We start from the raw sequence: 12975 nt of genomic DNA, 5'->3' as shown, positions 1-12975 counted from the left end.
TTAAGACGTATAAAAAAAAACTACTTACTAGATCTCGTTCAAACCAATTTTCGGTGGAAGTTTACATGGTAATGTACATCATATATTTTTTTTAGTTTTATCATTCTCTTATTTTAGAAGTTACAGGGGGGGGGACACACATTTTACCACTTTGGAAGTGTCTCTCGCGCAAACTATTCAGTTTAGAAAAAAATGATATTAGAAACCTTAATATCATTTTTGAAGACCTATCCATAGATACCCCACACGTATGGGTTTGATGAAAAAAAAATTTTCGAGTTTCAGTTCGAAGTATGGGGAACCCCAAAAATTTATTGTTTTTTTTTTTATTTTTGTATGAAAATGTTAATGCGGTTCACAGAATACATCTACTTACCAAGTTTCAACAGTATAGTTCTTATAGTTTCGGAGAAAAGTGGCTGTGACATACGGACGGACAGACAGACGGACAGACAGACAGACATGACGAATCTATAAGGGTTCCGTTTTTTGCCATTTGGCTACGGAACCCTAAAAATGAGATCGCTTCTGATGTTCCAGGTGAAAGGCGAGTTCACGGGCAAGATGAAAGGCAAGAAGAACGTGAAGGCCGAGGGCTTCCAGCCGGGCGCGGTGTACGAGCTGAACGACGAGGACGAGCTGCTGTACGGCGGCGACCAGACGCCCGCCTCCATGGCTAGCGTAAGTCTGCTTTCTACATTTACCTGTTTATGTTCACGGGCCAGATGAAAGGCAAGATGAACGTGAAGGCCGAGGGCTTCCAGCCGGGCGCGGTGTACGAGCTGAACGACGAGGACGAGCTGCTGTACGGCGGCGACCAGACGCCCGCCTCCATGGCTAGCGTAAGTCTGCTTTCTACATTTACCTGTTTATGTTCACGGGCAAGATGAAAGGCAAGATGAACGTGAAGGCCGAGGGCTTCCAGCCGGGCGCGGTGTACGAGCTGAACGACGAGGACGAGCTGCTGTACGGCGGCGACCAGACGCCCGCCTCCATGGCTAGCGTAAGTCTGCTTTCTACATTTACCTGTTTATGTTCACGGGCAAGATGAAAGGCAAGATGAACGTGAAGGCCGAGGGCTTCCAGCCGGGCGCGGTGTACGAGCTGAACGACGAGGACGAGCTGCTGTACGGCGGCGACCAGACGCCCGCCTCCATGGCTAGCGTAAGTCTGCTTTCTACATTTACCTGTTTATGTTCACGGGCAAGATGAAAGGCAAGATGAACGTGAAGGCCGAGGGCTTCCAGCCGGGCGCGGTGTACGAGCTGAACGACGAGGACGAGCTGCTGTACGGCGGCGACCAGACGCCCGCCTCCATGGCTAGCGTAAGTCTGCTTTCTACATTTACCTGTTTATGTTCACGGGCAAGATGAAAGGCAAGATGAACGTGAAGGCCGAGGGCTTCCAGCCGGGCGCGGTGTACGAGCTGAACGACGAGGACGAGCTGCTGTACGGCGGCGACCAGACGCCCGCCTCCATGGCTAGCGTAAGTCTGCTTTCTACATTTACCTGTTTATGTTCACGGGCAAGATGAAAGGCAAGATGAACGTGAAGGCCGAGGGCTTCCAGCCGGGCGCGGTGTACGAGCTGAACGACGAGGACGAGCTGCTGTACGGCGGCGACCAGACGCCCGCCTCCATGGCTAGCGTAAGTCTGCTTTCTACATTTACCTGTTTATGTTCACGGGCAAGATGAAAGGCAAGATGAACGTGAAGGCCGAGGGCTTCCAGCCGGGCGCGGTGTACGAGCTGAACGACGAGGACGAGCTGCTGTACGGCGGCGACCAGACGCCCGCCTCCATGGCTAGCGTAAGTCTGCTTTCTACATTTACCTGTTTATGTTCACGGGCAAGATGAAAGGCAAGATGAACGTGAAGGCCGAGGGCTTCCAGCCGGGCGCGGTGTACGAGCTGAACGACGAGGACGAGCTGCTGTACGGCGGCGACCAGACGCCCGCCTCCATGGCTAGCGTACGTTTGCTTTATACATTTACCTATTTTTTCTACTCCAGGGTCGTGCACACATCTTTGAAACCCTACCTTATAGTTGTCAAGACAAGTCTTTAGGCTGGTTTTAGTGTCACGCGGACTGTCCGTGCGGATCGCTCCGCACCGCCAAATTGTATGAGAAAGCTTTCCACGCGGACCCGTCAGCATGACTCTAAAACGCTCCCTGAACGTACACAATATTGTTCCGGTGCGGAGCGATCCGCACGGACGGTCCGCGTGACACTAAAACCAGCCTTAGTCTATTCCCCAAAAAAGCATTAAGTGCTTACACGCAGTATCTTTTTGGAACTTTTTCGATACTTCGTGTAATGGCCACTTAAAAAATATTGTATGAAATTCATTGTTGCCAACCTTATTTTAAATGTCATCTCTGACAAATAAGTGAACCATAGACATGTTTTTAAATTTCATTCATCATTTTAGGTAGATACCGTGGGTAGAAGTCCACTAGATGACATGAAAAATATTTGTTAAATTTACAATTTTATTTCAAAGTAAGTGCTTGGTCGTAGAAAAAGTATTACACTTATTTTCACAATTATTTCATCAAAAAACAACGCGAGTTAAATACTTCCTTATTAAAAATACAAATAATGTACCTATTGTATGCAAGTTAGTGTTATAAATGATAATTTGTTGTAATTCCGAGAGAAGGCGTTAACCTTTATGATATTCAGTATTTTACCGAAATACCTGCCCAACTCACGACTTGTGCGATTCTATGCGACTTTTTATTTTAATTGTAAGTTTATAATTTTTATGAATACATAGTGAACATTATTGTCGCTGGGCTTCAGAGCCTCGTTCTTAACACGTGTGTAGTTACGACGTCAAGTGTTTTAAAAATACTTCATTTGTCGGACGTCGCTGTATCTCTCCACGTACCGCTTACAGATAATGTTGGCGGAGCAGTCAAAGAACCCGGGCGTGCCGCGGCGCGTGTCGCGCTGGTGGAAGCGCCACCTGGCGGAGCTGAAGCCCACCTACTGGCTGTTCGTGGTGCGCAACAACGGCAACCTCGAGATATACTCGCTGCCCGAGATGCGGCTCAGCTTCCTGGTGCGCGACGTGTGCGCCGGCGAGAGGGTTAGTTCATACGATACCACTGTTTCTGCTTCTCAAAGTTATCTGTGCTTCGGCGCGTTGAATGAATAACATTGCAATGAGGTTTTAAGAGTGCTATTACATTTCGGGGATGAGCGAGTTTAGGTATTTTACGCGCTGCGGCAGGCCCCGCGATCTCAGGTCGCCGAACCCTTCCACCGCATTTTCCCTCGGTCGCACTACAATGATGGATTAAACATTCTTGATCCGATCGTGAAGCACATTGAAATCAATCATAACAACACTAACTGTACTTTAATATCAAAGTCCTAAAAATGTTATTTGGTACGAAAATACTAAATCCAGTGCAAATATACATACTTATGTAGGTCATTATTACTAGAAACAAATTATACGTACTTACTTAGGTACTCGCTTATTTTCATTTTTAGTCATTGCATATGGTATAGGTTGTATAGTGAAACTATTTTAGCTATATAATAAAACCTTTAATTTGTATCTTAAGTTTAGAAACGAGCTGATACTAAGCATCTGATGATGAAGCCTGATGATGATGATGAAGGTGGTCACGGATACCAATCAACCATGTAGTAACATGATTAGGCTCGTTTGATTCGTCTCAACAAGATCTTTGGCACTAGGTGACACTCAGGGTCTGATAATGGAGCTGGAAGGTGGCAGCTGGTACCAGTCAACTATGCAATTAAACCACTTCGTGTTTGAGCTCGTTTGATTCGTCTCAACAAGACCTTTGGCACCAGGTGATACTCAGGGTCTGATGATGGAGCTGGAAGGTGGTCACCGGTACCAGTAAACCATGCAACTAAACCACTTCGTGTTTGGGCTAGTTTTATTCATTTCAACAAGATCTTTGACACAAGATAGGACTCAGGGTCTGATGATGAAGCTGGAAGGTGGTCACCGGTACCAGTCAACCATGCAACTAAACCACTTCGTGTTTGAGCTCGTTTGATTCGTCTCAACAAGATCTTAGACTCTAGGTGATACTCAGGGTCTGATGATGGAGCTGGAAGGTGGTCACCGGTACCAGTCAACTATGCAACTAAACCACTTCGTGTTTTAGCTCGTTTGATTCGTCTCAACAAGATCTTTGACACAAGATAGTACTGAGGGTCTGATGATGAAGCTGGAAGGTGGTCACCGGTACCAGTCAACCATGCAACTAAACCACTTCGTGTTTGAGCTCGTTTGATTCGTCTCAACAAGATCTTTGACACTAGGTGATACTCAGGGTCTGATGATGGAGCTGGAAGGTGGTCACCGGTACCAGTCAACCATGCAACTAAACCACTTCGTGTTTGTGCTCGTTTGATTCGTCTCAACAAGATCTTGGACACTAGGTGATACTCAGGGTCTGATGATGGAGCTGAATGGTGGTCACCGGTACCAGTCAACCATGCAACTAAATTACTTCGTGTCTGGGATGACAACCTTCCAGCTGCACATAAGACCCTGTGAGTACTATGTTGTGTCAAAGATCTTGTTGAGACAAATCAAACGAACCCAAACACGAAGTGGTTTAGTTGCATGATTGACTGGTACCAGTGACCACCTTCCAACTCCATCATCAGACCCTCAGTACTATCTTGTGTCAAAGATCTCGTTGAGAGGAATCAAACGAGCCCAAACACGAAGTGGTTTAGTTGCATGGTTGACTGGTACTGGTGACCACCGTCCAGCTCCATCATCAGACCCTCAGTACTATCTTGTGTCAAAGATCTTGTTGAGACGAATCAAACGAGCCCAAACACGAAGTGGTTTAGGTGCATGGTTGACTGGTACCGTTGACCACGTTCCAGCTTCATCGTCAGACCCTGAGTTCTATCTTGTGTCAAAGATCTCGTTGAGTGGAATAAAACGAGCCCAAACACGAAGTGGTTTAGTTGCGTGGTTGACTGGTACCGGTGCCAACCTTCCAGCTCCATTATCAGACCCTCAGTACTATCTTGTGTCAAAGATCTTGTTGAGACGAATCAAACGAGCCGAAACACGAAGTGGTTTAGTTGCATGGTTGACTGGTACCGTTGACCACCTTCCAGCTCCATCATCAGACCATGAGTCCTATCTTGTGACAAAGATCTTGTGGAGACGAATCAAACGAGCCGAAACACGAAGTGGTTTAGTTGCATGGTTGACTGGTACCGTTGACCACCTTCCAGCTCCATCATCAGACCCTCAGTACTATCTTGTGTCAAAGATCTCGTTGAGAGGAATCAAACGAGCCCAAACACTAAGTGGTTTAGTTGCATGGTTGACTGGTACTGGTGACCACCGTCCAGCTCCATCATCAGACCCTCAGTACTATCTTGTGTCAAAGATCTTGTTGAGACGAATCAAACGAGCCCAAACACGAAGTGGTTTAGGTGCATGGTTGACTGGTACCGTTGACCACGTTCCAGCTTCATCGTCAGACCCTGAGTTCTATCTTGTGTCAAAGATCTCGTTGAGAGGAATAAAACGAGCCCAAACACGAAGTGGTTTAGTTGCGTGGTTGACTGGTACCGGTGCCAACCTTCCAGCTCCATCATCAGACCCTCAGTACTATCTTGTGTCAAAGATCTTGTTGAGACGAATCAAACGAGCCGAAACACGAAGTGGTTTAGTTGCATGGTTGACTGGTACCGTTGACCACCTTCCAGCTTCATCATCAGACCCTGAGTTCCATCTTGTGTCAAAGATCTCGTTGAGAGGAATCAAACGAGCCCAAACACGAAGTGGTTTAGTTGCGTGGTTGACTGGTACCGGTGACCACCTTCCAGCTCCATCATCAGACCCTGAGTCCTATCTTGTGTCAAAGATCTTGTTGAGACGAATCAAACGAGCCGAAACACGAAGTGGTTTAGTGGCATGGTTGACTGGTACCGTTGACCACCTTCCAGCTTCATCATCAGACCCTGAGTTCTATCTTGTGTCAAAGATCTCGTTGAGAGAAATCAAACGAGCCCAAACACGAAGTGGATTAGTTGCATGGTTGACTGGTACTGGTGACCACCTTCCAGCTTCATCATCAGACCCTGAGTTCTATCTTGTGTCAAAGATCTTGTTGAGACGAATCAAACGAGCCCAAACACGAAGTGGTTTAGTTGCGTGGTTGACTGGTACCGTTGACCACGTTCCAGCTTCATCGTCAGACCCTGAGTTCTATCTTGTGTCAAAGATCTCGTTGAGAGGAATAAAACGAGCCTAAACACGAAGTGGTTTAGTTGCGTGGTTGACTGGTACCGTTGACCACCTTCCAGCTCCATCATCAGACCCTGAGTCCTATCTTGTGACAAAGATCTTGTTGAGACGAATCAAACGAGCCGAAACACGAAGTGGTTTAGTTGCATGGTTGACTGGTACCGTTGACCACCTTCCAGCTTCATCATCAGACCCTGAGTTCTATCTTGTGTCAAAGATCTCGTTGAGAGGAATCAAACGAGCCCAAACACGAAGTGGTTTAGTTGCGTGGTTGACTGGTACCGGTGACCACCTTCCAGCTCCATCATCAGACCCTGAGTCCTATCTTGTGTCAAAGATCTTGTTGAGACGAATCAAACGAGCCGAAACACGAAGTGGTTTAGTGGCATGGTTGACTGGTACCGTTGACCACCTTCCAGCTTCATCATCAGACCCTGAGTTCTATCTTGTGTCAAAGATCTCGTTGAGAGAAATCAAACGAGCCCAAACACGAAGTGGATTAGTTGCATGGTTGACTGGTACTGGTGACCACCTTCCAGCTTCATCATCAGACCCTGAGTTCTATCTTGTGTCAAAGATCTTGTTGAGACGAATCAAACGAGCCCAAACACGAAGTGGTTTAGTTGCGTGGTTGACTGGTACCGTTGACCACGTTCCAGCTTCATCGTCAGACCCTGAGTTCTATCTTGTGTCAAAGATCTCGTTGAGAGGAATAAAACGAGCCTAAACACGAAGTGGTTTAGTTGCGTGGTTGACTGGTACCGTTGACCACCTTCCAGCTCCATCATCAGACCCTGAGTCCTATCTTGTGACAAAGATCTTGTTGAGACGAATCAAACGAGCCGAAACACGAAGTGGTTTAGTTGCATGGTTGACTGGTACCGTTGACCACCTTCCAGCTTCATCATCAGACCCTGAGTTCTATCTTGTGTCAAAGATCTCGTTGAGAGGAATCAAACGAGCCCAAACACGAAGTGGTTTAGTTGCGTGGTTGACTGGTACCGGTGACCACCTTCCAGCTCCATCATCAGACCCTGAGTCCTATCTTGTGTCAAAGATCTTGTTGAGACGAATCAAACGAGCCCAAACACGAAGTGGTTTAGTTGCGTGGTTGACTGGTACCGGTGACCACCTTCCAGCTCCATCATCAGACCCTGAGTCCTATCTTGTGTCAAAGATCTTGTTGAGACGAATCAAACGAGCCGAAACACGAAGTGGTTTAGTTGCATGGTTGATTGGTACCGGTGACCACCTCCCAGCTCCATCATCAGACCTATATATTCTGATTCTGACATGTCATCAAAAGCATTTGTATTCAGCCATTTTTTAATTTAGTACCTATAAAATATCAGATCATTTCAAATATCTTTAATGCTGTCCGGTAGTTACATACTATACTACAAAACCAAATCCACAGTACTAGGATCAAAGTTTCTCAGTCGCCGTTTACACGCACTGTCACGCACACAGTATAGCATTTTACACGGCGCCTGCCGCACACAATGATAAAAAACCTCGTCGTCGCCGTTGAAAACGTGCGGAGCCGACCGACACACGTCCTACCTCTACAAGCTCTGCCGCGGCACTGAGCTCACGACCGCGCGTCATCGGTAATATTAGAGTCGTTTTCAAAAAATTGCCAAAAAATTATAGTAGAATTTCATAAACACTAATGTATACCATCAGTATAAGCAAACGCTGCAGATTACTTGAGTATGAAAATGACTTCGATATTAAGTAGAATTTCGTAGGAATTGACACTTGTTTCGGAGAGAAAAATGAGTTTGTTTTTCTTCGATTTTCTCTTTCTCAAAGGTATTTAGGAAAAATGTCAAAAGTAATTCCTAATGTACAGGGTATTAGTAATACAAAATAGCCAGCTTTACCAGAGTAAACTTCTCAACATTTACAAATACGAGCTCACAATTTAGTGCTTCACGTGGTTTTTCGGAAACAACCATCAGAAAAAAAATCATTACTAATTTAATAAGCCCTTTTTCCAATATTTAAAAAGTAATTCCTAAAGATAAGAAGACGCTTTTACCGTAACAAGTACTCATTGTTTCTAATAATGACCCTAAAGTACTGAATGTCATCGAGGAATATCATCAATTTTGCATTATTTTGACTTTTCTTGTTGGAGCGCTCTTAAACCCACAGATTATAATGCTTCCAACTAGAACCTTAGATATGTACCGACATATAACTAGTGATGTGCCGCCGAGAAATTACGCACTTACCGTAATTCTCATCAGTGAAAATTACCGTAAATTACCGAGAATTTACGGTAACTTACCCATGTAGTATATTAAATTAGGCTTGAATTTTGCTTACAAGTTTTGTGGTTTTAAAGTACTTAAATGTTTTTTACATTATTATTATTCTGTGTTATTATTATTTTTATGTTATCTGACACGTGGTTGATTGGTATAATAATTTCTAGTCTTATTTCTCCTTATATTAGTCCCAGCTCTATCTGGGCTTCTGTGTACGGCGGCGGAGCCAAACCGCTTTATTCTGGGTTACCAATGTTACCATAGGGTTTAGGTTCTGGGCTTTCATCTCCCTCTTGATATTGAACTACCATGTGCCGGGAGGTCTTCGTCTTCCCAGGAATGTTGTGAGGATATTGTATTGTAGCACGGGCAGATTTCCGTAACTCGACGACGGGCGCCTTTTTTTCATGACGGGGGGTGGGGGCTAGTCCAGCCAACCCAACCCCTCAAGAGGAAGGGTCACCCTTCCTCCTGCTGGATCCTGAAAGAGCGACTTCGTGAGTCTTTTATTGATACCAGGCATGGCCTTTCGGCCTCCAGCCTGGTTTAGCCAGTGTGTTGTTTCTTTGTACGTTCTAGCAGCAGTGAGCGTACCTTGCTAAAGTGGATAGGGAGAATCGTTTCCGGGCCAATCGCTTCCGCACCTGATGCGTTTTGATATAAATATATGGCTCAGGGCGATTAAGAGTGCTCTACTGTCGGATAGCATTTGGATGGAGGATCCTACTACCCTCCTTGCAGTGATGGCAGCCGCCGTATTGATGACGCCCATGCACTCAGCTTGGAATATGAGTTATGGGCTCCTAGCGGAGTGGTAATGGACTCGTTCAGGTCTTCTGAGAAGGTTCCAGAGCCCGACTCACTGTCTGTTTTGGACCCATCAGTGAAGATTTTCAGTTCACGGGTATTAAGTCCTTCGTGATTGTAGTCCTCGTATAATTGTATTTTGTACCTTTTGTCAAAGATAGTTTGTTTATGAATCCGATCCGTGCCTGGTCTGAGCATTGGAAAGTCATCGTAAACCTTTTCCAGGCATATTGTGTACCGAGCTCCGAGGTTAGACCATATGTTGAGGTCGTTGAGGTGTGGCAACCTTAACCGCTGAGGGGGATGGCCTCTTGCTGTATGTGTAGGTGAAGCGATGGAAGGTTTAGTATGCCCTGAAGGGCATGAATGGATACTCTGTGTGGACTTCGTGTTTTGTAGGGATGTTTAAGAGATTTAACTGGCAAACTATCAAACGTTTCATGTGGCCGGACCGGACCATCCTATGCCTTCTTTTAGTTTGTCATAAATAAAGGACCACTCTGAAAGATCCTCTCACGTGCTCATTGCGCTATCGAGACAAGTAACAGGACATAGAAGTCGAGCGCTATAAATGCAGGATCTTGAGGGCCATCAGGAACTATTTTAATCCGTTAGTACCCACACAGTACAAAAATGCACTTTCCACGTGTTTTTTACTGCGGTAACTGGGTACATTGTAAACCCAGCTGATAAGCGTTTACCTGTTTACAATATAACAGCCTACTTAAAATAAACACGCGACGTAATAAAATTGTATCTTAAAACACACTTGTTGTAATGGCCGTCATTACAAATCAAACTTTACCTTACACATCAATGCTTGCTTACATATGATATTGAAATATAATATCTGGGAGACCGAGCAGCTTTGCTCGGAAAACATATAAAAGCTCGATTTTTCGCCCCTGAAAACCCCCATATAGCAAATTTCATCGAAATCGTTAGAGCCGTTTCCGAGATCCCCGAAATATATATAAATAGATATATATACAAGAATTGCTCGTTTAAAGGTATAAGATATGTTTTTTTAGATTACACATTTTGAATTATTTAAAACCACTGTCTTATTTATGAGATGGATTTTATACATTTGAGCTAAAATAATAAAGATTCACTTTATTTTTCGTTAGGCAAGTTTGATTCAACCTACTTTCATTAAAAACACTTAAATCTCACATCAAATGAAACTTATTAAACATTAGTAAAATAATTTAGTATTATTGTGTATTTAATCTCTAACATCTAATTCCATACATCATTGATAAAAGTTAAAATTTCTCTTAGAAAAATTACCCGAGAACATTCGCGGGGAAGGTTGCCCGTAATTTACGGCGGTAATTTACGGTAATTTTGGTAATAAACTAGTTCCTCTTGACAGATTATTTTGAAAATTTCTATACAGATTGTATTACCTAAATAAGAATCAATTCTGTAAAAAAAAGTTAAAAAAAATGTAAACTTAGACCACTTTCTCGATAATTACCCGTACGGAGAACGTTACCGCGAAAGTTACCCGACGATTCTCTCTGTTCTCGTAATTTACGGTAACGGCACATCACTACATATAACACACGGAGCGAAAGGCATGTCATATACTACAGAGTCTATGATATACCTTTCGCAACACGTTGTACACAGCTGCAAAAGTGTATACCAACTTTGTTAATGAAAAGCATTCATAAGTGGGTGTGCACTTATGCAGCTCGTTGTACAAATTTTCAGAGATTTTTATAGCCGTGAGCTATAAATTTCACAATTAATTAATCTTTTTTTTTTCTTTTTTATGATTGCGGCGACATCTGAACTTAGTTTTGCATGTTTATTCTCCTCAATAATAATAATAAAATGGGGCATTATCAATGAAAAGGGACTTTATTGTCGATGGCGCTTACGCCGCACAGCGTCGCGCAGCCACAGATTAATAAATAGTTACAGATGCATCATTCCCATACAAAAGCGAAAATACCTACGCTATAATAGCCTACAAAATCTTAATTATAATACCTGCTGCTCAGGACGAGAAGAAATGTACCATAAGTACGCGCACAAAGAGTCGAGACTGTGTTGCCCGCCGTGGGAGTCACGTGCCAACGCGTCATCGTAAGAATGCGCTAGGGTTGTAGGTACCTATTGTACCTAATACGATGATTATTGTAATAAAACGAATGTTGCGAATCAACCATATTTTTTATTAGTCAGTGAAATATGTTTTACTTTTATATAATGATTTATAATATTTTATCCTTCTCGGAATTCTCTGTTATTAAATTTTATAGTTGAAAATATCCTAAATCGCGTAAATAATTTTAATAAATACTCATACGGAAAACAGGAGCAAAGCGAAGTTTTTTAAAAGTTGTAATACGGTGCTACCAGGCCGATTCATTATGACTTTGTCAAAATTATTTAAAAATTACGTGGTTTGGTGGTGGTGGTTTACAATAATTACGTGTTTTCGGCATTTCGAAGCGTAAGCGCGGAAAACGTGCGGCGCAGTGCGGTGCGAGCGCTCAGGCGGGCGTTCGCCGGCCCTCTGTCGGTTGTATCGTCGACGATACGCCGAGCGGTAGGCATATAGCGCGTGGCCGTGAGCGAGTGACGGAGGCCTGGCGCAGCATTGTATTTATATCGGAGCATCGTTAATAATGGCGTAACCGCCATCGACAATAAGGTCCCTTTTCATAGATAACGTCACAAATAAAGAGCCATTTATCCCCAGATATTAGCCGACAGCCTCGAGTCCGTCCCGCAGCCGTCCCAAGCCGAGGACGACGAGATGACCGTCCCTCAGAACACGGAAGTGGACAAGCTGAAGGAGATGCTCGTGGTCGGCGTCGGGCACAAGGGCTCGCGCGTGCTGCTGCTCATGCGGTGCGACGGAGACACGCTCATGATATACCAGGTGAGCTTATATCAATAAAATAATGATATATCCCCAGATATTAGCCGACAGCCTCGAGTCCGTCCCAAGCCGAGGACGAGATGACCGTCCCTCAGAACACGGAAGTGGACAAACTGAAGGAGATGCTCGTGGTCGGCGTCGGGCACAAGGGCTCGCGCGTGCTGCTGCTCATGCGGTGCGACGGAGACACGCTCATGATATACCAGGTGGGCTTATATCAATAAAATAATGATATATCCCCAGATATTAGCCGACAGCCTCGAGTCCGAGTAAAAATGAGCGTTTTCCCAGAGAGATAAGACCTAAAGTCTATTTTTTTATTCGGTTGACTAAAATGACATTTCATAGTATGAAATGACACATGATGTTCATACTATGAAATGTCATTTTAGTCTACCGAATAAAAAAATAGACTTTAGCTAGATCGATTTTTCGCCCCCCAATACCCCCATATGGCAAAAAGAATTGCTCGTTTAAAGGTATAAGAATAAGATATTTATAAGCGCTTTCTTCACTTTTTATTCAATTAAAATATGACATACTAATAAGGTCACCACATAAAGACGATACTTTAAGGTAATTTTTGTCTATGAGCGTTTCTTATAGAAATAAAATGGATATTTTGCATATATACAGTATAATGGTCGCCAAACTTATTATTGGCATTTGATTTTACTCTCCAAACAATCTTTTGGTCATGGAATCAAATGGAGAAA

At 44.0% G+C, this 12975-nt stretch overlaps 1 protein-coding gene across 1 annotated transcript in view; it reads left to right on the top strand.

Annotated features, from left to right (window-relative positions):
• The window catches only part of LOC134658717 (cleavage and polyadenylation specificity factor subunit 1), a 48436-nt gene that overhangs the window by 21130 nt on the left and 14331 nt on the right, over positions 1-12975 (top strand). The window contains exons 15-17 of the mRNA XM_063514371.1: positions 541-681; positions 2903-3094; positions 12077-12259. Coding sequence (XP_063370441.1) covers positions 541-681; positions 2903-3094; positions 12077-12259 — 516 coding nt within the window. The remainder of the gene's footprint in view (positions 1-540; positions 682-2902; positions 3095-12076; positions 12260-12975) is intronic.

The sequence above is a fragment of the Cydia amplana genome, chromosome 2, assembly GCF_948474715.1.
Source record: "Cydia amplana chromosome 2, ilCydAmpl1.1, whole genome shotgun sequence".
NCBI lineage: Eukaryota > Metazoa > Arthropoda > Insecta > Lepidoptera > Tortricidae > Cydia > Cydia amplana.
The sequence above is the reverse complement of the archived record's forward strand: the minus strand, read 5'-3'. Positions and strand labels throughout refer to the sequence as shown.